General features: G+C 33.4%; 3 protein-coding genes and 1 pseudogene across 14 annotated transcripts; 1 reads left to right on the top strand and 3 right to left on the bottom strand.

Moving 5' to 3' along the window:
• Positions 1-1962: 1962 nt before the first annotated feature.
• Positions 1963-2763, bottom strand: LOC140964759 (ethylene-responsive transcription factor ERF011-like). The gene has a single exon (XM_073424689.1). The coding sequence runs from the start codon at positions 2624-2626 to the stop codon at positions 2159-2161; it is 468 nt and encodes a 155-aa protein (XP_073280790.1). The 5' UTR covers positions 2627-2763; the 3' UTR covers positions 1963-2158.
• A 4372-nt stretch (positions 2764-7135) lies between these two features.
• On the bottom strand, positions 7136-10617 carry LOC140965155 (uncharacterized). 11 transcript variants are annotated; one of them, XR_012172985.1, is made up of 10 exons: positions 10240-10617; positions 9431-9493; positions 8713-8797; positions 8538-8606; positions 8225-8300; positions 7966-8011; positions 7733-7815; positions 7579-7623; positions 7375-7460; positions 7136-7240 (listed from the first exon to the last, which is right to left on the bottom strand). XR_012172985.1 is itself a non-coding variant. In XM_073425238.1 (10 exons), the coding sequence occupies exons 1-10, from the start codon at positions 10555-10557 to the stop codon at positions 7195-7197; spliced, it is 942 nt and encodes a 313-aa protein (XP_073281339.1). In that variant the 5' UTR covers positions 10558-10617; the 3' UTR covers positions 7136-7194. The 11 variants fall into 11 exon arrangements, 6 of the variants coding, with proteins under 6 accessions (XP_073281339.1, XP_073281338.1, XP_073281342.1 ...); XR_012172984.1 differs by having other exon boundaries at positions 7375-7487; XR_012172986.1 differs by having other exon boundaries at positions 7375-7492.
• A 2015-nt stretch (positions 10618-12632) lies between these two features.
• Positions 12633-13768, top strand: LOC140963721 (protein IRX15-LIKE-like; annotated as a pseudogene).
• A 5643-nt stretch (positions 13769-19411) lies between these two features.
• On the bottom strand, positions 19412-21715 carry LOC140963812 (probable WRKY transcription factor 15). Of its 2 annotated transcripts, none has more exons than XM_073423219.1 (3): positions 20808-21712; positions 20593-20718; positions 19412-19817 (listed from the first exon to the last, which is right to left on the bottom strand). In XM_073423219.1, the coding sequence occupies exons 1-3, from the start codon at positions 21548-21550 to the stop codon at positions 19655-19657; spliced, it is 1032 nt and encodes a 343-aa protein (XP_073279320.1). In that variant the 5' UTR covers positions 21551-21712; the 3' UTR covers positions 19412-19654. The 2 variants fall into 2 exon arrangements, with proteins under 2 accessions (XP_073279320.1, XP_073279321.1); XM_073423220.1 differs by having other exon boundaries at positions 19700-19830; positions 20808-21715.
• Between the last annotated feature and the right edge of the window lie 263 nt (positions 21716-21978).

Raw genomic sequence — 21978 nt, forward strand, 5'->3', positions numbered from 1 at the left:
GTAACATAGAATTCACCACGATTTTGGACTGAGTATAATATTTCATGAGTGCGTGATTATACTTTCTCATTAAAGGATGAGTTTTTCCCCCCTACAGAATTTATTAAGATATATACTACTAATACAAATGCATTGGTATCTATCTTATGTTGCCTTCTTTGAGACTGAGTACGAATAAAATTCCAATTTAAATTACTACCCATTTCCCAAAATATGCAATAAGGAAGCATCATTTTTGTAGTTATGTTAACTGTATGAAACTTTCATTCTAGAATAAGTTTGTCAAGAATAAAAGATGATGCCCCAAAAATCTTGCTCTGTAATCCATATAATAGAAATTACTACTTCTCAAATCCGCCTACCATAACTTTATAGTTTATACCCGACACGGAATTTTTTTTTTTTTTTGGAGAATTATAATTTCATATATGATATTACAAAAAACGAAAAACTTTTATTTTTTTAGTTGAATGAGATATTTTTTCCCCTTTCTATCTCATTTCTAGTTATGTCCGGTAGAGATGACAATGAGTTAGGTTTGGAAAGGATTATATCCTCCGTCCCCATCTCATTTATTATATGCATCCACATCTCAATCCCGATCGGATATTCAACTTCGTCCACATCCTCATACTCATCGTAGGCTTAGATATACATACCCTATGTAAATATCTTATTATCACATATAATTACATTTTCTCACATCGGAATTATTTCTAATAAACTATGGATATTTACTAAATTGTTGAGAATAATAAAGGAGAAAGATAAATATAAGCATTAGCAAATTAAAAATTATAGAAGAAATAACAAAATATTAGAAACAATTTATCATATCATCGTTAGCTTACAAAAATAACATCAACTATATATTAATAATTCGGATTAGGTGTACATATGATTCTTTACACGCCTCCATCCTCATGACCGAAAATCTTCATACTTGATTATTCATTTATTTAATCGGGTAAAAAATAATTTTCATATCCTCCTTTATTTTGGTTGGGTATCGGATTTTCCGTGAAGTTAAGAGAAAATTGTCTTATATCAGGATGACGGTGGGTAGGAAGCAAGATTAAGAACATCCGAATTTATCTTGGAGATTAATCAGTGGGAATGTCGTCCTCCTGAATTAGACGAACGAAAGCCCAGGTATCTGACTCTGGAAAAAAATAAGCAAATGGGAATTAAGAATTGCGCTCATGGGCAGGAAAATGTTATCTTAAATAAAATCCATCACGTCGAACCATTGTTCTTGGCCGGACAAAAATGTAACAGTGGCATGAGTAGGATAATTGGATAATCTCATCTCAGATTAAAATTTCAATTTTGACTCGTTAAATGTATAGGCAACTAGGAAACTCCTGTTAGTTACGGTCGAAACCCATTGTATAATTTATATCGTATCTTTCTCCAACGCTCGAATCATTTTTCTAGTTTGCAATTTGCATTTAGCATAATACCAACTTGTACTGAAAGGACATTGAGGTGGCAATGCTCTTTTCATCACATTTCCAATTTTATTTTTCATACAATTTTACAAACCAACATTGAAAATGTAATTTTAGTCTTAAATTTTATTTCAATCTATCCCATCCCACCTAGATAAAAACATTAATTAATATTCCACCAAGATCGGGCCAGGGTAAGCGGAACTTTATCTTTTTCAAAAATCGAACACACGATTTTAATTATTATTTTTTCGAATGACGGGAAAAAAATAAGAAGAAAGAAAGAAAGAAAAGCAATCCGCCTCCACTCGATCCAGCCTGCTCACCACCACCATTCTTCAATCATCATTATCATCTTGCTCTGCATTTGACATCACATGCAAAGATGAATCCAAATATGATATTGCGGTTGAATTTTTCAGTCTAATTGTATAGCATTCACCAATTCTTGAGTCTACTTAACGACATAACGGTGGCAACAACTAACAAAAGTGTTCTATATTCAAAGGGAAAAAAAAAAAGGAATATTTTTATTAAAAAAAACTACACCAAGGAAAGAGTTGAGAGGAAAAAAGAACTAGGATGGTCTAGTTTCTTAATTGCTGCAAAGCTACGAGATGCATGCTAATTACCAGAAACATAGGAAGAAGAAGAATATAAAGAGAGGCGAGGATGTATAATTTGGCTTTGATTTGATTTGCAGATCTTCAACAAAATTCAGCAGGCGGGCCATCTTCGGGCTCGGGTTCAGGCTTCTTGTTCAAATCAATCTCGTCTTGTAACCAATACGGCTTCAGCGATTGATGATTGATTGCATGTACCCCCGCACCGCCGCCCTGGAGCGCGTCAACTCTAGCACCGACCTCCGCCGCCATCTTCCTTATAGAGGCGGCGGATAGATCCTTCACCCCGCCGGCAGATATTTCATCTGGGAAATTGAGCTTAGCGGTCGGTCCGCGGAGGTAGAACACAGCGGTGTCGTAGGCTCGCGCCGCCGCCACGGGTGACGAGTAAGAGCCGAGCCAAATCCTGGATCGCTTGTTTGGCTCACGAATCTCCGCCACCCACTTTCCCCACTTGCGCATCCTTATGCCTTTGTATGGCTTGTCACTCCTCCTCCGGCCCAGCGATCTGGGTGCGCCACCTCCTTCAGAAACGCCGGCGCCGCCGTCCATAACAAGTGCGGATAAATCGAAGGTGAATCGTTCTACAGGTCCCGCATAAATAGGTGGATTGGACAATAAGCAGGGAGGAGGCTGGAGGTATTTGATTTGATATGGCTAAGGGATTAATGTCGTTGTCGCCGATAGTTGTTGCAAGTTTTATCAACTCCAAAAAATGCACCGACACACCCACATAACAGAATCTCTCTCTCGTTACATTTTTTGTTTTGTAAATTGTAATTAGATTAGTTTCTCTTTTAGTTCCCTTAATATTGAATTTATAAATAACAAGAGTTTTGATTTTACTATATTTTTATATAAAAATTACTTGACATCGAAATATTTCTAAGATATTTATATAAAATTTATTATCTTACATAGTAGATATAAATCAATTTGACTCATCTCACGAAAAACTTACTATTAAAATAATTCACTCTATTAAAAACTGCTATTCTTAATTAGTTGTTGTTATTATTAGTATTATTATTATTTAAAAAATTGAATTGAAGGATATCGAGGTCATGTGATAATTTTAATAAATTGTGGCATAGTTTGTTACACATGATAAGATAAACATGTGATATATAATATAAGGATAAATTAAGGATATATAAGAGGTATGATATTATATTTAATGTTTGGTATGATTTTAATAATAGTGATTAAATTTATATATTAGATTGTAATGACAAAATTAACATTATCAAAATAAATTTTATAATTTTAAAGTTGTTGCTTGAGTTCATATTTCTTATCTGTTCATTCGACGACAGTGCTTGCATGATTTATTTATTTTTACCTAATTTTATATATTATATAATATGATAATTGAGCCCTTGATTTTGTGAGTCAAGTCAAATATCAATTTTTAAGGTTAATCGAGTGATACTAATAATTTTATTGAGATTTATAAAAATCATTTATATAATTATCTCGAGTTCATTTATATAATTATCATATTATATAATATATAAAAATAAATAAAAATATTTATTTGATGGGGCGATGAAATGAGAGAACGATAGGGTTTAAGATTTTTATAAATTGAGGGCAATTAAGTCATTTGTAGTTTTTTTATCATTAAATTAAAATTATCACATGTCATAAAAGTGATACATTATCCTTGTATACAACTATTTATCACGAATATCATGGGCTTTCTAAAAAGATACCAAACGTGGGATGAGAAAGATTATTTATCAATCTCTCTCTTATCCTATGTATCAAACTATGCTTGTGGGTTTAATGACAAATGGTAGTGTATTGGGTAATAAATTAATAAAGATAATGAAAGAGATTATCACTGTCTATAATTAATTAATTACCATTATTATTACATATGGATTTTGTAATGGGGAGGTTAGGTCGGTGTTCGGCGGGTTGAAAGATGAAGCCACGCTACCGTGTGTGTATATATATTATATATTTCTTGACTGTATTAATTTTTTGAAAATATAATATATATTTTTTTATGAAGAAAAGATTTAAATTTCTAAAAAAGCGAGTAAGTTTCCAAGTAACTACTCACAACTCTGACTCCGATAATGAAAATTCATCCCTTCAATGGTGATATGTAGTTTATCTGATTCCGAAGTTTCAAATTTGGAACGATTTTACTCTTCTCCGACCCAAAACCAAACATTAAAATATTAATGGAAAATAAATTTTAATTCGAGACTGATAAAAGAACAAGTTCCACTTCATCTCAAAATCCATACAGTGATCTGGCTAGGCACGCTATATATAATATATTAATGTACATGGTAATAAGAACAAAGTTGCTTTCTAGTTGACAATAAAATTGTTCGAACGTGTCGAATTTAAGTTGCACTAATCGTCCTGTCCTGACGCGACTTCGATTGAATATTAATTCTTTCAAGTGACTCAATGGTAGGTAACCATTGATGAATTAATTGGTGCAAAATTAAATTTATTTCTGCATTGTTAATCCGATTCCACTGACTTCAAATTAATTATTATCTACTTAATTTGAGTCTTTAACGGGATCTCCGAATCAAGATTTCTTAAAATAAATTTTTCACATTAATTTTTCCCAAATATATATTTTTAAAAAAACTAAAGTACACAAACCATATGTGACATATTTGATCGAGAAAATTAATTAGATAAAATAAATTGAACTCGTGAGTGATAATTTGATTCGCGCTTACCTACTTTACCGACGCGGGCACTATGTGAGCACCAACAAATATCTAATTAACGATCCGAAATTCTAGATATTCAATTTTCACGGTTCTCATACGTGATATGAGTGTATTTTGAGGATATATTTAATATTGGAGTAATATCATAAAATTTTATTTAAAAAATACAAAATTTTTTTGATCGTGATCGTGATCGTTTATTTTCGAGTTAAATGAATAAAAAAAAAATTCGATGAAAGGTACTCATGAGAATTTTCAGTCTACTTATTAATTAATTTAAAGGCACCAATTGTCTCCCACTAAATTCACCACAAAGCTTGGTCAAAATCATCATCGACATTATTGATCTTATGATAAAGTTTAAAATAAAAGCATGTTTGTTATTATACATAATGGATCTGTAAGCCACGATATTATTGTCTTCCCAAGCTTAATTTTATATTCAATAATTTATACTTAAAAAGTTTCTTATTCTATTAAACCATTTTCTTGTGGATTTAGAACACTTTTAAATAACTAAAATTTAAATTTCACTAAAAAAAACAGTTTCAAAATAATTTTATTTGACAAATACCACAACATATATGATGACAGGGATTCAATTATTTAGTCCGACTTCGCAACGTCCTATGTTTTGACGTCAAGTTATCCAAGTCAAAAGGCTGATGAAACAACTGGACGGAGTGTCATTTTTTTCAATAAAAAAATAAGTGCTAATTTGAAATATGGGTTTACAAGGTCGTACATCTGAACTAAATAAAAACCGATGCTTCGATGTTTTATTTATTTATTTATTTATTCTTATCACTATTTTTTCGGTTATTTTAAGGGTTTTTTTTAATATGATTTATCTAAATAACTTGATTTGCAAGTTATTATCTCAATTCGAAGTTTATCCAACATGCATCGAAAATAATGATAATGGGTTTCATCGTAATAAAAAAATAAAATTCGATACTTGTATTGAAAAAAATCCCAAAAAATATTTACGTAATATACATATACAGATTTTACGATGTCATAAAAATAACCACGAGAAGATATGCAATCTCAAGGAGATTTTATGTTTTTAAAAATAATTAAATTGAACATTTGATAATGATTGTTTTTTTGTATGTTGAAGAGAGTAGTGATATAATAAGATCTCAAGATTTTTTCTCAAATTCAGGAATTTTAGTGTCATATATATGAATTATAGGTCATCCACAATATTGAATGTTACTTTGATAATTTAACACCAATTTTTCCACTGTTATGTATTTCTTTTTTATATATAGATACAAATGTATATGTATTATTATATATTGTAAGAGTGAGTCTCTTGTGAGATGGTCTCACGAATTTTCATCTGTGAGACGGGTCAACCTTACCGATATTCATAATAAAAAGTAATACTCTTAGCATAAAAAATAATTTTTTTCATTGATGTTCCAAATAAAAAATTCGACCCATAAAATTTATCTGTGAGACCATTTCACATAAACTTGGTGATATTTTAAATATGTTTTTTGAAAAAAAACATAAGCAAAGGGCAGAAAACGCCGCCCACGTAACAAGTCCAAAAGGTGAAAAAAAAGTCAGAAGTGGGTGGAGAAAACTATGCGCAAACAATAAATATCACCAATTGACCCCTCTTCTTCTTCTCTATGCGTTTGCAATTTCGATGCATTGTAACATAGATTTATTTTTCAAGACAGCAAACACACAGAGAAATTCACGGAGTTGGTAAAAAAGTGATCTCTTGCGAGAATGTTTGACAAATCTTTATATGTAATACGGATCAATTCTACCAATATTTACAATAAAAAATAATACTCTTAACATAAAAAATAATATTTTTTCATAGATGACCCAAATAAGATATCTGTCTCACAAAATACGATTCTTGAGACAGTTGTACTCAATCTATAAGAAAATATCGCATCATCAATCACAAAGAAACCATTCAATATCATAAATTATACTTTTTAAAATAATATATTCTCATCGAATATCATTTGTTCAGTCTGTAATTTATACTAAAATTATCGTTTAGTAATCTAACGTATTTCAATTTAAACAATAACAAAGAAACAATTGATGTATATTTGTCTCTTTGATATGAATATATAAAGAATTACACATACCATTTAGATATTCTTTGACTTAAAGAGGGTCCTGTGTTACATAGCCTTTGAGAAACATTAGTTCTAAGAATTGCTAATATGCAAACATGCATGTACTGAGTCGAACCAGAGAGCATTCATTGTAGTTGAAAGTATTTGAGCAATCACATGCCACGTATCTCATTGCACAAATTGGTTTAATACATAAGATTGGAGTACATAATATATCTACTAACTATTTTTTCAAGTACACGGCTTCTCTAGACCCTTGAAAACCGCCAAGCTCTTTGCCAGGTATTGTTCCACTTCACCTTGATTTTTTACTTCGCATTCCCATTCGCGACTTTGCAAATCTAGATTTTCGGTTAAGAGAAATCGGTCATTGTCACACAAACAACAGATAAGGAACCGGAGAAGCTATTTCTGATAGATAATAAAGAAATAACAAGTGGCGGATGAACAGATGAGGAACAAGTTTAAAGGATACTCCAGCCGCATCCCTTCACCAGATGTTGAGGAATAAAGAATCGTGCCTTGTAAACGATTTAAAGCCTCTGTTGAGCAGGCAGTATCCTGAGTTTAGGAGCATTCATTCAGTTTCTTTCCTCGAAATAGAGTACAAATGAAAATTAGGTAGACTCGATGACTATCTGCATTATAATTTACCAGAGTTCATCTTATTGAAATGTACCTGAAAGTCTACAAATGACACTGGAGCTCCATACGTGCTCTGCATCTTCAATTTTAAAAATCCGTGACACCTATATCAGACCAAATAAATATATTTTTTTTATAAAATGCTATTATCATCAAATCGACAACTCTTTAAAAGACATTCTACAAACCTCGAAAACACATGCATCAGCTCTTCCTCTGAGCAGGTTGGACCCAAATTAGCCACAAAGATGGTTGGACACGGAGTATTGCTCTGCAAATAATTTGGAAAAATTATAATTCAGTTGCACAAGCAACCCTGAAAATTCTATACTTTATACTATCTGGCATATAATTATTACATAGGAGAAATTAGTTCGTTTTCAAGGAACTTGAAAAAAAAAACTTTGGAAGTAACACTCACGGATTTTGCAGCCGCATTCACCAATCCACCATCAACACTTCCAAAACTGGAACATGACAAAGAATAAAGTTAGTAGAGCCACTCTGTTATCAGCATGCTAGACTAGCAAAGAACTCTCAACTCAAGGAAACAGGGCACAATGCAAGTACTTCTGCTTTGCCCTAGACCTTTCAGCCAGAAGTAATCATTAAGGTAGGTACAACACGCAAATTGAAGCAATCATTCCCAAGTAAAATTGTGCATAAGTAGTGCAGATGACCTTTGTGTGGAAGGATAACCAATCGTGTTGTAAGCGGAATTACCGATTCCAGGCATGTGAATGCTGTCAACACCTGCTAGTGCCCAAGCGTGCAAACATGTGTAGAGTGAGATCTTAGAACAGTGTCCTCCATGTGACTAACTAGCTACGCCTTAAAAGAGAACAGGTAAGGACCTTTCAACCAGTAATATTTCTTTTTTTAAAAAAAAAAAAAATACAGCAAATAATGCTTACAAGCACCTGCAATTCACATTATACACGTCCAACTGGAGACTGTTAATATGTACTACACAAACCTACGACACATTCTTACCAGGATCATAGCTCCTCTCAAAAGTAGAAGATCCTTTTAGTCTCTTTTCTGAACTTTGTCCCTCGTCATCTGATTTTTCAGGGTCGTGATTTCTCAATATCAGCTACTAGCCAACAATCAATGGGGACTAAGGAAAAAAAGCACAAAAGGAGACCGCACTCAACTAGAAATCTACCTGTTCTGTAGCGCTTTGACCTAGAATTAGATTTTGCGAGGTCAATATACAGAGTAGAACCTTTTTCAAGATCAAAAACAATCCCCTGAAAAAACGATTTCAAGGAAAAATCCAATAGATCATGGTCCTTAAGTAGAACATTAAATATATAAGTATTCAGCAAACTACAAACAATAAATTTTAATGAAATGGTTCTCTTTTCAAGTTGAGTGAAGTTTGAAATGGCTCTTTAACTTCTTATTTGAGAATTGGCCCATCATCTTTCCTTTACACACCTCATTTCACTTAAAAAATGAATCGTGGTGTTGGAAATAGAAGTAAGACTACAGGAGCCGAGCAAAGGATCTTATACAATATGAAGTTCTTGAATGTAGAGAAAATTTCAATGACGGTCGGCGGCTCGCGTACCAAGCCTAGGCTCGTCATACTCAAACTAAAATTCATGGCCAAACATATTACTTTTTAACTTAGCGCTGTCCATTTGGCTCACCAAAGATTTGTCAACTTAAGCTTTTAACAAAATCTTTCAAAGGGATCAAAGATCTTTTCACTCTTCAATTACAGCATGTAAGAGTCAACATAAAAATTATCCTTGTATATAAAGTTTACACCACGAATCTTGACAAAACAAGTTAAAGAGTTCATTACGTGATATCAGAAGTTTAAAATTGACAGAATTTGCAACTGCTGTGATTTAAAAATCCACGAGAAGTCTTACACTCAGTGCCTGCAACGCCATAACTGCTGACTGCTGGTCCACAAATGTTGCAAAAGCAAATGGCTGGAAACACATAAATCAGGTAGCATTAGGCATTTTCAGAGAAAGAGAAGAAATTACTGTGATATAACACAAGTTGAGGTTCAAAAAATCAAAATGCTGAAACAATTCCTGCTAATTCAAATCAACGAGAAATAAATCAGTTTGAAAGAAAATAATTCCTAGAAAAACAGTAATCAACAGATAAGTAAATAAAAAGCTCTAATATTACAGCTAGGGAACCCAACAGACACCTGACACCATACAAAATAAAAATGAGCCAAGCAACGTTTCTACGGACTTCTCGCATGCCTAAATAAAGTAAGATATAAGCCAGATAAAACAAGATCCCAAAAAGGAAGTCCAAAAGATAAAACTGGTGAAAGACTCTAATTCAAGCACTATGCTACCAATCTCAGGACCCCGACACAGTTAATATATACATGATAAAAACACAAAAATATCGCAAAAGTGATTAAATGAATCACAAACTGGCTCTTCCCAAATTTCAACGACCATAATTTAAGCTCATTCGGCTCCTAATCCCCTTGCTTTATTCATTTAGCATGCGTAGGTAGTGGAATCCACAAAACTTCTCCAACCAGCACGCCACTAAAACAAAATCCTAGATGCCATTTAAAAAATTGGACACAGTAGCTGGAATCGAAACATTAATTTTTTTAATAAAATAAAAATATTCAAGTTAAGCATAAAAAAAGCGAATGCTGAACTACTTCAACGAAGCATAAATCCATACAGGTCATGCATACCTGACTATTAGATGAGGTAGGCGAGCGAAGGTTGGAGGACTGGTATCCAGGGAATTCACGAAAAAGATTGTAAATTTCTCTAGTTTTTACATCTTCTGGAAAACCTGCGACGAAGAGTGTTCGCAGCTGATCGTTAGAGGACTGCGGATAGAGCGGGGAGGCGTAGGTGACAAATTGAGGTTGTGCGTGAATTGGATGAGAAACGGCAGATGGAGGTTGATGATAAGTCACCGGAGGCGGAGGCGGAGGCGGAGGCGGGGTTGGCTGGTAATATGGGAGGTGGATTGATTGCGAGTAGTAAGACGTGAGGTCGTCCATGGAAGTTCGAGTTCAAAGATCAACGATCCCTAGGTTCAACCAACTTTTTAAATGGATCGATCTACAATGGCCGGCCGGTCTGGGCCCTTTTCAAACCAATTAAATGCAGCGTTGAACATAAAAGCCCATTTAGATGGCCTAAAGCCCATGACATGTGTTATATAGATATATATTGATAGAAATGTCAAAATAGATTACGAACCCATCATATAGTTGACAATTTCCCGAACAATCAAAACAGCTCACAGGTTTCGGCAACACTATATATGGGACTTGTAATAGTAGTGATGGAGTTGTGGTGCGCTGATAATGGCTAAAGCTTAATGTTGTCAATTGATTATAAAATGAAGGGGTTCTTTTAAAAAACGAAAATGGGATAGACAAGGAAAAGCGACTTTTTGCTCGTACGTAATTAGTTCATGAGTCGCTGCAACCAGGGACGGATGCACTGTATGGCTATACTGGGCTATAGCCCAGCCCACTTTTTTTTTAATACTTAGTTAAAATAGTCCAGTCTAGTACAGCCCAGCCCAGCCCAACCCAATTTCGACCCACCTCTATTCTACTCAATTTAGGCCCACCTCAATTCTCCAAAAACTCTCCCAACTCCTAGCGACAGAAAGAAGGCGCAATCGGACTCACCAAAAAATCGAATTACTCATCCGGCACGGCAACAATCCAGGTAAGAATCGGCTATACGAGTTTGATTTTGTTTTTGATGGTTTCTCTCTGCGTGATTTGTGTTTCTTCATCTTGGTTGTCTTTTTCTCTGTTGACCATGACTTGTTTGATTAAATGCCAATCACCCTTTTATTTTGGACGAAAAATCTGTGCCGTGGAAATCTGAGGCATGTATGTGTATTTATAGATAAATTGGATGGAGTGGATGCAATTTAAATCTGTGCTGTGGAAATCCGATCACCCTTTTACAAAATCGCTTTAAATAATGATGATGTAGACGTAGTAGATGCAATTTAAAATTACAGAATGCATCGAACAATTGTTCTAGCCAGGCTTTGGATTTCTCGTGAAATGTGATTCAATGAATGCTTGTGTGGGTTAAAGTCAATATTTTTGAAGGAATTTTTTATATTTTTGTACTGAATCCTATGCTTTTGAAGTAAATCATTTGCTTTGGTTATTTTATTTGCTTTTGAAGTAAATCATTTGCTTTTGAAGTAATATCATGTGCTTTTGAAGTAAATCATTTGCTTCTGTACAAATATGATGTAGAACTTGAAATTATTATGGTTATTTTATTATTTATGATGATAAATAAAAATTGAGTTTTCTCCGAAAATTTTCAATTAAAAGTTAGATTATCATGTAATAGCAGATTTCTTGTTATTCGAATTTTTTTAATCCTTAATTAATATGTCAATTTGATGAGTCATTAATTGGTTGTTGTTTGAATATTTGTTTACGACCAATTGATTCTTGAGTCTTGATTGTTTGTTGTTGATTTATTGATTGACAATTACTTGTTTATTTGTTGATAATTATTTTAGGATTATAACTTGAACTATTTCAAAATGGAACATCAATCTGCAAAGAAAGGAAAAACATTGATATCCTCTTTTTTTAAGAAGATAGATCGTCAAGCTAGTGAAGATACTTCAATTCCTACCGTCCTTACAGTGCAGCATCAATCCAGTGAAAGCCTTCTATTTCTCAATATCCAAATTCCTTCATGTTGCTCTCCTAGAGACGATCATCAGTCATAACTTATCATATTGAGTTCAAGCCCCCCAAACTCTTATTCCTGGATCCGTCCGTGGCTGCAACCGTACCAAACTTCGTCCTCCGGCTCCCCCCTCGACAACCACCCCCCCGTATGGTAGCTTCCACCTCAAATTTAGAACAATTCTATATATTATTTCATTACACAAAATAACATAAATTTAATATAGACCATGGTGACTTAATTCGGATAAAATCAATTAATAAAAGCAACTAGTGAATTTTCACAATCATTTATGGGCGAGAATGTAACGTCATGTTCATAATATTTGGCCGACATTAAGCTCTCAGCATCTTTAAAACTCACGACTTCTCCTTGCAATATTCTCAGAAACTCTAAATCTTGAAAATATTTTACTTTGTTTGTCCGATATATTTCTTGTATTTGCGAGCGTAAGATCATGAAGAACAACCTGAGTGATGGCATGCATAAAGCTTATACTTCTTCACTACATACAGAAACATGGAGGTTCAAACCGGCTATGGCTTCTAGCGTTCGTCTCTTTTCTAACCCTGGCATTTCTCGCCACCTTAATCTACACAAGGGATTCCATAACCACAACGACAGCCGTCGTGGCCATCCGTGCCACCACCAGTCCACCTCTGTCAAGACTCAAGATCAGTCGTCAGGGCACTCGTCCATCACTCCTCCAACTCTTAACAACACCGACCGCATGTCGTACGCTGACATGAACCAGATCTCCGAAGCCCTCCGGCAATGCTATCAGCCGCGTAATTTCCTTGTTTTCGGCCTGACCCACGAAACCCTTCTTTGGAATGATCTGAACCACAATGGACGCACCGTATTCATCCATGAGAATCGGTACTACGCTGGCCCACATCGAGGTGAAGTACCCAGAGGTTGAAGCTTACGATGTCCAGTATTCCACGAAACTGAGCGAAATGCCGGAGCTTATCGTGGCGATCAAAGAGCAGGTGCATAACGAGTGCCGGCCGGTGCAGAAACTCTTGTTCTCAGAATGCAAGCTTGGTCTGAATGATCTGCCGAATCAGCTGTACGAGATGGATTGGGATATAATCTTTGTAGATGGACCTCGTGGATACTGGCCCGAGGCGCCGGGGAGAATGGCTGCCATTTCCGCCGTGCTGGCGAGGAGCAAAAAGGCCAGCTCCGGAAACCCGAAGACTCATATTTTCGTGCATGATTTCCACATGAAGGTGGATAGAATCACGAGTGATGATTTTTTGTGCAGGGAAAATTTGGTGAAATCTAAAGATCGGATAGGGCATTTTATTTTGGATAGAATGGAGAGTGCCAGCACAAAGTTCTGTCGGAGTAGCCATACCCATTCATCGCCATCTTCGTCAGCTGAAGATTCTTCATCATCTTCTTGATTAATTAATTTTCAGAATTAAATAATTTTAATGATGGCTTGTTACTCCCTTGAGGATCTTGCTGAGATTTACATATTTAATTGTTTTAATTAATTAATATAATGACCCTTTTTCCTGGGCGAATTCTGTAAAAATAATAGTTTTTTGGGATTCAAGCTAGCAATTTCTTTTACTTTTTGATAAGGATGTAATTTCATTCGTTTGCAATCATTTATCAGTACTTAATAATTATATTCAAGTCAAGTATTCTTCTCCTATTTGTATTCACGGTGAACAATTGCAAATGCTGCTCAAGTTAGGAAGATTTTAGGCAAGTAATTAAGTATAACCCAAATAAAATTTTATTACGAAATTGAGCAGATTTAGAGATGAAATTTAAATTAATATTCATTTTTAGTATAAGTTTTGCTATATATGAATTATATTCCGACCAGTACTTTAAAGTAGATAATGTAAGGAAATCGGATTTCAAACCTTTGTTGTGGATCGGTAACGTTAGGCCCCAAGTAAGTATTCTTGGTCTCGTAAATTGGCCCGATCCATGTTGATTGAAAAAAAAACCCTCGTTGATATCGGATCGTTGATGGTTTGAAAGTATAATAACACCAACGTTTAAAATTTTTTTTTTCTTCCAACGTTTAAATTTATAAGTACACTTGAAAATAAAATATATTTTTTTATTTGAAATTCATTGTCAAGTAATTTGGTCCAAATAAATCAATTGATTTGTCATTATGAATTTGAATTCCCTAGTTTCAAAATCCAAATATAACCTAATGTTAATTGCATTTATTCACACTCTATAGGGAGAAAAAGAAAAGGAAAAAAGAAAAAAATTGTCAGCTAATTGATAAATGAACCGGAGAGATCATGTTATTTATATTTAATAGAAAATAAATCCATCATTTTGCTGTAAGAATTAATTAATCTTATTTAACTTTTCATTACTACATACTATAATTTTCACTGCGTTTAATAATAACTCTCATCGATCGATCTGAATCGGATCCAAGATAGAGTAAGCGAGACGAGTCAAATGAATAATTTCTAGATTTTATGGGATAAAAATTTTATTATACTTCATCTGAAATTATAAATTTGATTCATTCATACGATCTTATTCAGTTTCTCAGTCGTCTCACTTGTGAAATTTGCAAATACTCCCCCGATTTTTTTTTTAATAGATTGGTCTCCTTTTTTCAAAAAAAAAAAAAAAAAAAAAAAAAAAAAAAAAAAAAAAAAATAAAAAAAAAAAAAAAAAAAAAAAAAAAAGAAAGAAAAGAAACAGCATTTGTTGATTAAAGGTAAAGGTGACTCTGTCGGAAAAATAGAAAATACAAATAAATGAAAAAAAGAGTTGAATAGCAAAAAAGGTGAACGAAGAGTTGGGAAATGGAATTGAGTTGGATCCTGGTAGGGTTGAACAAGACATTTAAAAAATTTGCAGCGAGAAGATGCTTAATTGAAATCCAAATTTTTACTATCTGAATTAGCAACGATACTTAGAAGTTCTAAGTCTCGATGGAACATCCACACGGACGTAAATGAGAAACGGAGCAACGATATTTGAATTTAAATACTCGAGAGTAATTCAAAGTTTTTGTTATTAATCAACGTCCAAAATTTTTGCTATGTATAATTATCGTACTCATTAATCATTATATCGAAATGTTACGATATACCAAGATTTCGCTACAATATCGATATATATCGTTTTATACAATAAAATATATAATATCTTATATATTTTTTTAAAATTTTAACTTTATTATTTAAAAAATCATATATATCTTAGTTTATATATATTATTTTGATATTTCAGTATATATCAAAATTTTCAAATTTCTTATCATCTCCGTACATAAAATTTCGTTATCGATATCATTTGGTATACCGAAATTTTTGATAAATTCATTATTTTTCGGTATGATATATCGAAAATTCGGTATTTTTTCTCACCCATACTCTTCGTTCACTTTTTTTATATATGTGATTTGATATTGTTATAAGTGGCTATAATATATGATTTTTATTGATCGTATGATTTAGTCATTAAATAATATTGAAACACATAATTATTTTGAAAAAAAAATATGTTAAGAGCGTGTGGGAATTTATCCACAAGCACCAGAATAGATATTTGTAGAGAATCGGAGGCTCTGATAGATTAGCCACAAAATAGTTTATTTATTTATTTTTTCCAATCCTGGTAACATATATATATGTTGTTGTTTTTTTATGTATATTGGATAAATTCAAAAAATAACACAATAACCGGTAAATTATGCTGATCAAGTAAACTACACGGAATGTTTCTTATGTATCAGATTCAAATTGAGAAAACAAAGACAGAAAAAATATTAAACACATGATATCTTGATAAATGCTCGCCATATGCCATCATCTCAAACAACCTTAACAGAAAAATGTGCGCACAAAGTGTGACGACTATTGAAGTTGGAAAGGCATAACGAAGATTGCTTGAGGAATTGTGCTATTTTGTTGGGCCGAACGTCCAATGATCAGCAGTGTAAGCCCTATGGGCTCTGGGTGAATTATTAAGTCCTGTTCTATTTTATAAAATTTGTTGGAAAATAAAATATAATGTTCTAAATAATTTGGAGATGGAACTTAGCCAAAAGATTTATTTTGACTTTTGAGGCTGAACAACAAAATATCATAAAATTTTCAAACAAAATTGAGTGACTCGTATCAGTATCAGTAAATATTATCTAATCACTGATATATACTATCATATTCTAATAAAATAATATATATTTTTACAAAAAAATTATAAAAAAAAATATAATTGCATGTTTTTCAAGACTTGTCTCGTACTAAATAGACAAAAACTTGTGTGAGACAGTCTCACGGGTCGTATTTTGTGAGACATATTTCTTATTCGGGTTATCCATGAAAAAATATTATTTTTTATGCTAAGAGTATTATTTTTTATTATGAATGTCGGTAGGATTGACCCGTTTCATAGATAAAGATTCGTGAGACAGTCTCACAAGAGACCTACTGTGGGAACCCGGAAGCTAATCATCTTCTTAATCGTCATTGGGATAATTGGATCAATGTAATTAATATGGGTCTACGATTTTTTTTTAATATAGTGCGGAACGTAATGGAATCAATCTAATTATACATATCAGTATAATAGTACAAGTCTTGTACAAAAAACATCAAACTCAGACTAAAATGAAACAACTAAATTTCAAGTGTTCCAAACCCTATTTACATCAAAGTCAGAAGTCTCCACTCTAATCACGATCTCTCTCATCTTCTTCCTGACCCCGATCCTGTCACACCTGTTGCCATGCACACATACAAACACGACAACAGCCGGATAATTCCGGTGAGAAATACATCCCAGTATAAATCAACAAAACATGCAATCATATAATCGATATAACCAAATATCAATCACATGTATTAAATCTGAAAACATAAATCGATATAAAACTGTAAATAACTCGTGACTCTACAGTTCAGACTAGACTCATTCCTAGTCTAGGGATCCCGGTTTCCAGACGTTGGCATACTATATCGAATCTCAGTAATAGAAGTAAATCCACTCCTAATCAAACATCGATATAAACCAAACATCTAGTGTCTTGACGTATCCGTCAAAGCCTTTGGCACCTCCGCCAATAACTCCTCTGTGACAATGTGCAATGGGCCAGTGACTACTCTATCACAGTCTGGCACCTCTGTCACAAGACCAATCGTCTAATCACGCTTTCTATAAATCAATAGAACAAGCATATCAATTCAAATCAATGCATATAATAACAATAAGTATGTGGTTTAGGGAAACTCAAGTTATATCTAACTCGAGTCATTCTCCCGGGTTCGACATTGACTTATACCTTTCTTTCGTAGTCTCGGTCTGAAGCAATATAAGTGCTGAACTCAAGACTGTCTCTGTAAATCTGAAATGACATATTGAGAATAGCAATATCAACATTCCATTCACAATTCAATACCTAATCTGATCAATCTGAAGTTAATTCAAATCAACGGCATAACGGCACAATCCCGATATCCCCGTCAATACAATAGCAACATATATCAATTACAAACCATAACCCATATCCGTTACAATCTGTAATCAATCAATAATCCAAATCTGATCAATTTCAATCGATAAAGTCAGAAAATCATAACAATTCCAAAATCAACTTGTTCTTCGATCTGACTTCGATTCTACGATGTCTAGTATTCCCAGAACACATAATAATGGTCAAATAATAATTTCTCCAATATAATAATTTCAAATGATAACAGAACTCAATAAAACTTACATCCAGTTGTAGCTGTCGTCGAGAGGAGTACGGTACTGTGTCCAGATTTAACTTCTGATAAATGGATCACTCAAAATCACAATTTAAAACTTGAAAGAAAACTTGACAAATCTCCTGAAGCTTTCTCGGTTTCTTCTCTGGACCATTGAAATGGAGATTGTCATATATATATATATCAAATTACATGGTGGTGACAAGTGTCCCACTAAAATACTTAATTGCACTTTAGCCCCTGAAATCTTCACTATTTGCAATTCGGTCCTCACAACTCTTTTACTTCAATTTCACTCCTAAAGAATTATAAAACCATGGAATATGACTCAACATTCCAAACTTCATCAATTAAATAATCTCGGATTAAAATGATAAAATCTCGGGCCTTACACCTACTCTACTAAATATAGATATTGAATTATATAATTGAGACAACTAAAAAAATAAATTATATTTAATTAGAAGGGATTTAGAAAATATATATATAATGCATGCATTCACTACTCTACAATGCGCAGCATCTAACTTTGGACGTTCCAACTCCCAACGTCTTCGGCTTTTAATTTTCTTGGTCAACCGTCCGACGCACAAGCTGAGGGTAGGGGGTTCCCACCAATACATGCATGCTTCGTCATTATTACTCTAAGCCACAGTACTTTTGCCTAACCTTTTCTTTCATTTAATTTTGTTCATTTTTCTATCATAATCATTATTATTTAAAACTAAGATTTCTCTAGTTTAGTAATTTATAAGAAACAGACATCAAGATTAAAAAAAATAATTAGAATGCTACGATAAGTCAAAATGAAATTGTTAGCTCGTAGACTTTTTACATGGCAGTATCTAATATTGGTACTACGTACCATCAATTATGCTTCATTAAATAACTATCAGATATCTATAATCAGTTCAAACGTTATTGATATATAGACATATTTTGGAAAAATATGGGAAAACCAGATGCCAAAGTAATGGTTGAGTATATTCTATATCTTATTAATTCAAATATAAATATTATGTGTATAAAAAGCGTATCAGTGATATATATATATATATATATATATATATATATATATCGAGATTCGAGTCACAAATGAGGATTAGTTAAAAATCAAACGGACAAAAAGCAAAAGCACACGACAAATTAATTAAAGAAAGATAAATAACCCCATCTCCTCCTTTTTTAAAAAATTATATATTTCAAAATCTCAGTACATGTACCAATCAACAAGGATGGAAATTCCCACCAGTAGCGGGCACCAAATTTTTTTTAAAAAACTTTATTATATATTAATTTTCTGAATGACTCAATTTAAAAAATTTCAAAGTTTAAAATAAAAGTTGGAATAAATTAATAATCTTGGTTCCATGGTTGTGTCCCACATTGCATATAAATAAACTACATCAAATCCACCATTGACCATACTTTTTTTCTTTTAAAGGAAATAAAACACTAAAATATAATACAAGTTGATAATTCCCGAAATTCGCAACCATCGTACAAAGAAATAAAAGAACTCAACTCATAACCTCCCACAAAACAGATACCATTTTGACAAATAATTAATCCATAAACCCCAAATAAATGTAGATTGTTAAACCACACAAATATTTAGGCAACCCACCCTTGGTTAATTAGAATACAATTGGTACGATGCATAATTTTAAATATTTAATTATATATATCGTAACTAAGATTAAGAAGACTCTAAGATCATGGTACTATTGGTTTCAGCAATGGAGAGAGAATGATTGTGCTGGCCTTCGTAGGTGACGATTAGCATCGTTGGATCGTCCAAAGCCCTCTCCACATGTTTACGCGCCGGACACCCTCGAACACTGCTGCACTTGTAGTATCCTCTGCAATTATTTTCTATTTTTATGTTGGAAATCATCATAAAAATTATAATATAATTGAATATATGTGAGATATCTGAATTAACGGGTTTTTTAAGTAAAAATATATTGGACGAGAGCATATATATCAAATTCATGTTTAACATACACAAAAATCTAAAATAGTAATAATCTTATTTTTTTTTACCAAGCTTAAATAAACAGATTATTGTCATGTTTTGCTTTGGGGTTCGGGGGAATTAAGGCAACATTTGGCAAATTAAAGGAGATGCCTTAATTAAGAAGCTAGGTTTAGTGGTAGCTAGATTTGGCGAATGTACTCAATTAGTCAAATAGAACTTGGATTTTTTGTTGTGTGTTCCCTCAAGTTGCCAAAAAAAAAAAAAAAAAACCATTTGTTTTCCCAGTTAATATACATAATGAAATAACTCAATCTGTAACAGTAATCCCATGCGTCCAAAAATAGGGTACCGCAGAGCTATTGAAAATTTATGATTTAATAAAGGAAAGATCATAAAAATTAATGTTGAAAAAATGATATTTTAAAAATTAGAAAATACTAAATATTTGAATATTAAAGAGGATCATAAGATTTATCTGAAAATTTAGAGATTTAATAATTGTTTGATCAAAATTGATTTATAATATTTTTTATTTTCAGTGAATAATTGGCATAAATATCGATTTATTGAATATTTGATGACTAATTTTAAAAAAATTATGTAAAAAGTCCTAAATAAAACACTATTTTACTACTGAAATGCTGATGCGTTGGTACCTCGGATGTGGGGAACCTTTGATGGGTTTCTGACCGTATTTTCTCCAGGAATAATCATCTGGTGGAATATCAGACATCTTCAGGCTGATCGCCGGAATCCTGATCACCCTCTTTAGTTTCAGTTTCCTGCCATTAAAACGGAAATCAAAGCTTAATCTTATGTTGAATCGTGGAACAGGTGCTGAATAGTTTAGGTCTTGTAAGCAAATACTCACTTTCTTTTCGAACAGTGGCAGCGGCCGGAGGAGCCACTGCACTTTCCGGAGACGGCGTTTTCCGACGAAGTGCATTTTCTTTTAAAAGAAGAACAAGATGACAGAGGAGGCTTCCCGGCAGAATTCGAAACCTGAGAAAGACTGCTAATCATATGAAGCACCGAGGAAGATGATGTTTGCTGCTGCTTAGTTTCAGAAAGACCGCCGCCGGCCAATGACGATAAAAACGAATTCCCTCGAGAAACCATCGGCGAGTTAGAGAAACTAATCGTCTTAGACCCCGATTCTTTGCCATTTTCCACGACATATTTCTTCAGAACATGATGATATTCTGGAGGTGAGACTTGTTGAATTGGTGTAGGACAGTAGACTTTGGCATAACTTTGAGCTTCTGCTCGAGGGTTTTCCGTAACCATGCGTGGAATCAGCACAGAATTAGGAGACGAGTCCGGATCATAAGCATCAGTAGAAGAAGAAGTTAGCGGCGCTCTTCTGAACCGAGCATGACCGGTTCGCGTCCGCCCAAGAATAGAAATAACTCTTCTAAACTTGCTCACCGCGACATCCGCCACCGCCGCGTAATCCATCTCCATTTCATTTGGGTTTCGATCTTGCTCTGACGCGAACAGGTTCAAGAGCTTTTCAACACTTTGTAGCCCAGAAACAGCTTCTTTCTCAGCGTATTCTTCAGACTGTGAAATAAAACCACTGTTCCTGTAATTCATCATGAACTCCACAGCCATGGATGCCGCCACCGATTAAATCTGTCTTTAATTTTCAATTCTCTACGTTTGCATCCTACAGTATTAACGTAGAGAACAAAAGAAAAAAAATGGAACGAAGAACTGTGAAATGGGAATAGAATTTGTTGTGTAAACGTAACTGGAGATTAGGGAGTTAAAAAGAAATGGAGACGTGGTGGATGGTAAAGTAAACAGTAGGTCACTGACCTGTCACTTTATATGCAACGTCAAATTTAGGTGCGAATAAAGATCACATCTGCACCCTTGGATCATATTATTATATCGAATCTTGTGCGACAGTATTGGCTGACAAACACAAATCTAATACTTTTATTATTATTATTATTAAATTAAATCACATTAAGTTTAAATTTATCCAATTTTTGTTTCCAAATTATTTCTTACATCTCTAATTAAAGTTATGTAAG

The sequence above is a fragment of the Primulina huaijiensis genome, chromosome 18 (assembly GCF_012295235.1).
Source record: "Primulina huaijiensis isolate GDHJ02 chromosome 18, ASM1229523v2, whole genome shotgun sequence".
NCBI classification, from domain to species: domain Eukaryota; kingdom Viridiplantae; phylum Streptophyta; class Magnoliopsida; order Lamiales; family Gesneriaceae; genus Primulina; species Primulina huaijiensis.

Bases quoted from the DNA above. Each gene is read 5' to 3' on its own strand.
- LOC140964759 (XM_073424689.1), bottom strand. From the start codon at position 2,626: ATGGACGGCGGCGCCGGCGTTTCTGAAGGAGGTGGCGCACCCAGATCG.
- LOC140965155 (XM_073425236.1), bottom strand. From the start codon at position 10,557: ATGGACGACCTCACGTCTTACTACTCGCAATCAATCCACCTCCCATAT. The intron at 8,301-8,537 runs GTAAGAATGTGT...CTTGGGCACTAG, and splicing joins TGAGAGGAGCTATGATCCTG to CAGGTGTTGACAGCATTCAC. The intron at 7,649-7,732 runs GTTTGTAGAATG...GGTCTGATATAG, and splicing joins CTGATGCATGTGTTTTCGAG to GTGTCACGGATTTTTAAAAT.
- LOC140963812 (XM_073423219.1), bottom strand. From the start codon at position 21,550: ATGGCTGTGGAGTTCATGATGAATTACAGGAACAGTGGTTTTATTTCA. The intron at 20,719-20,807 runs GTGAGTATTTGC...TTTTAATGGCAG, and splicing joins TGCCACTGTTCGAAAAGAAA to GAAACTGAAACTAAAGAGGG. The intron at 19,818-20,592 runs GTACCAACGCAT...AAATAATTGCAG, and splicing joins AAAGGTTCCCCACATCCGAG to AGGATACTACAAGTGCAGCA.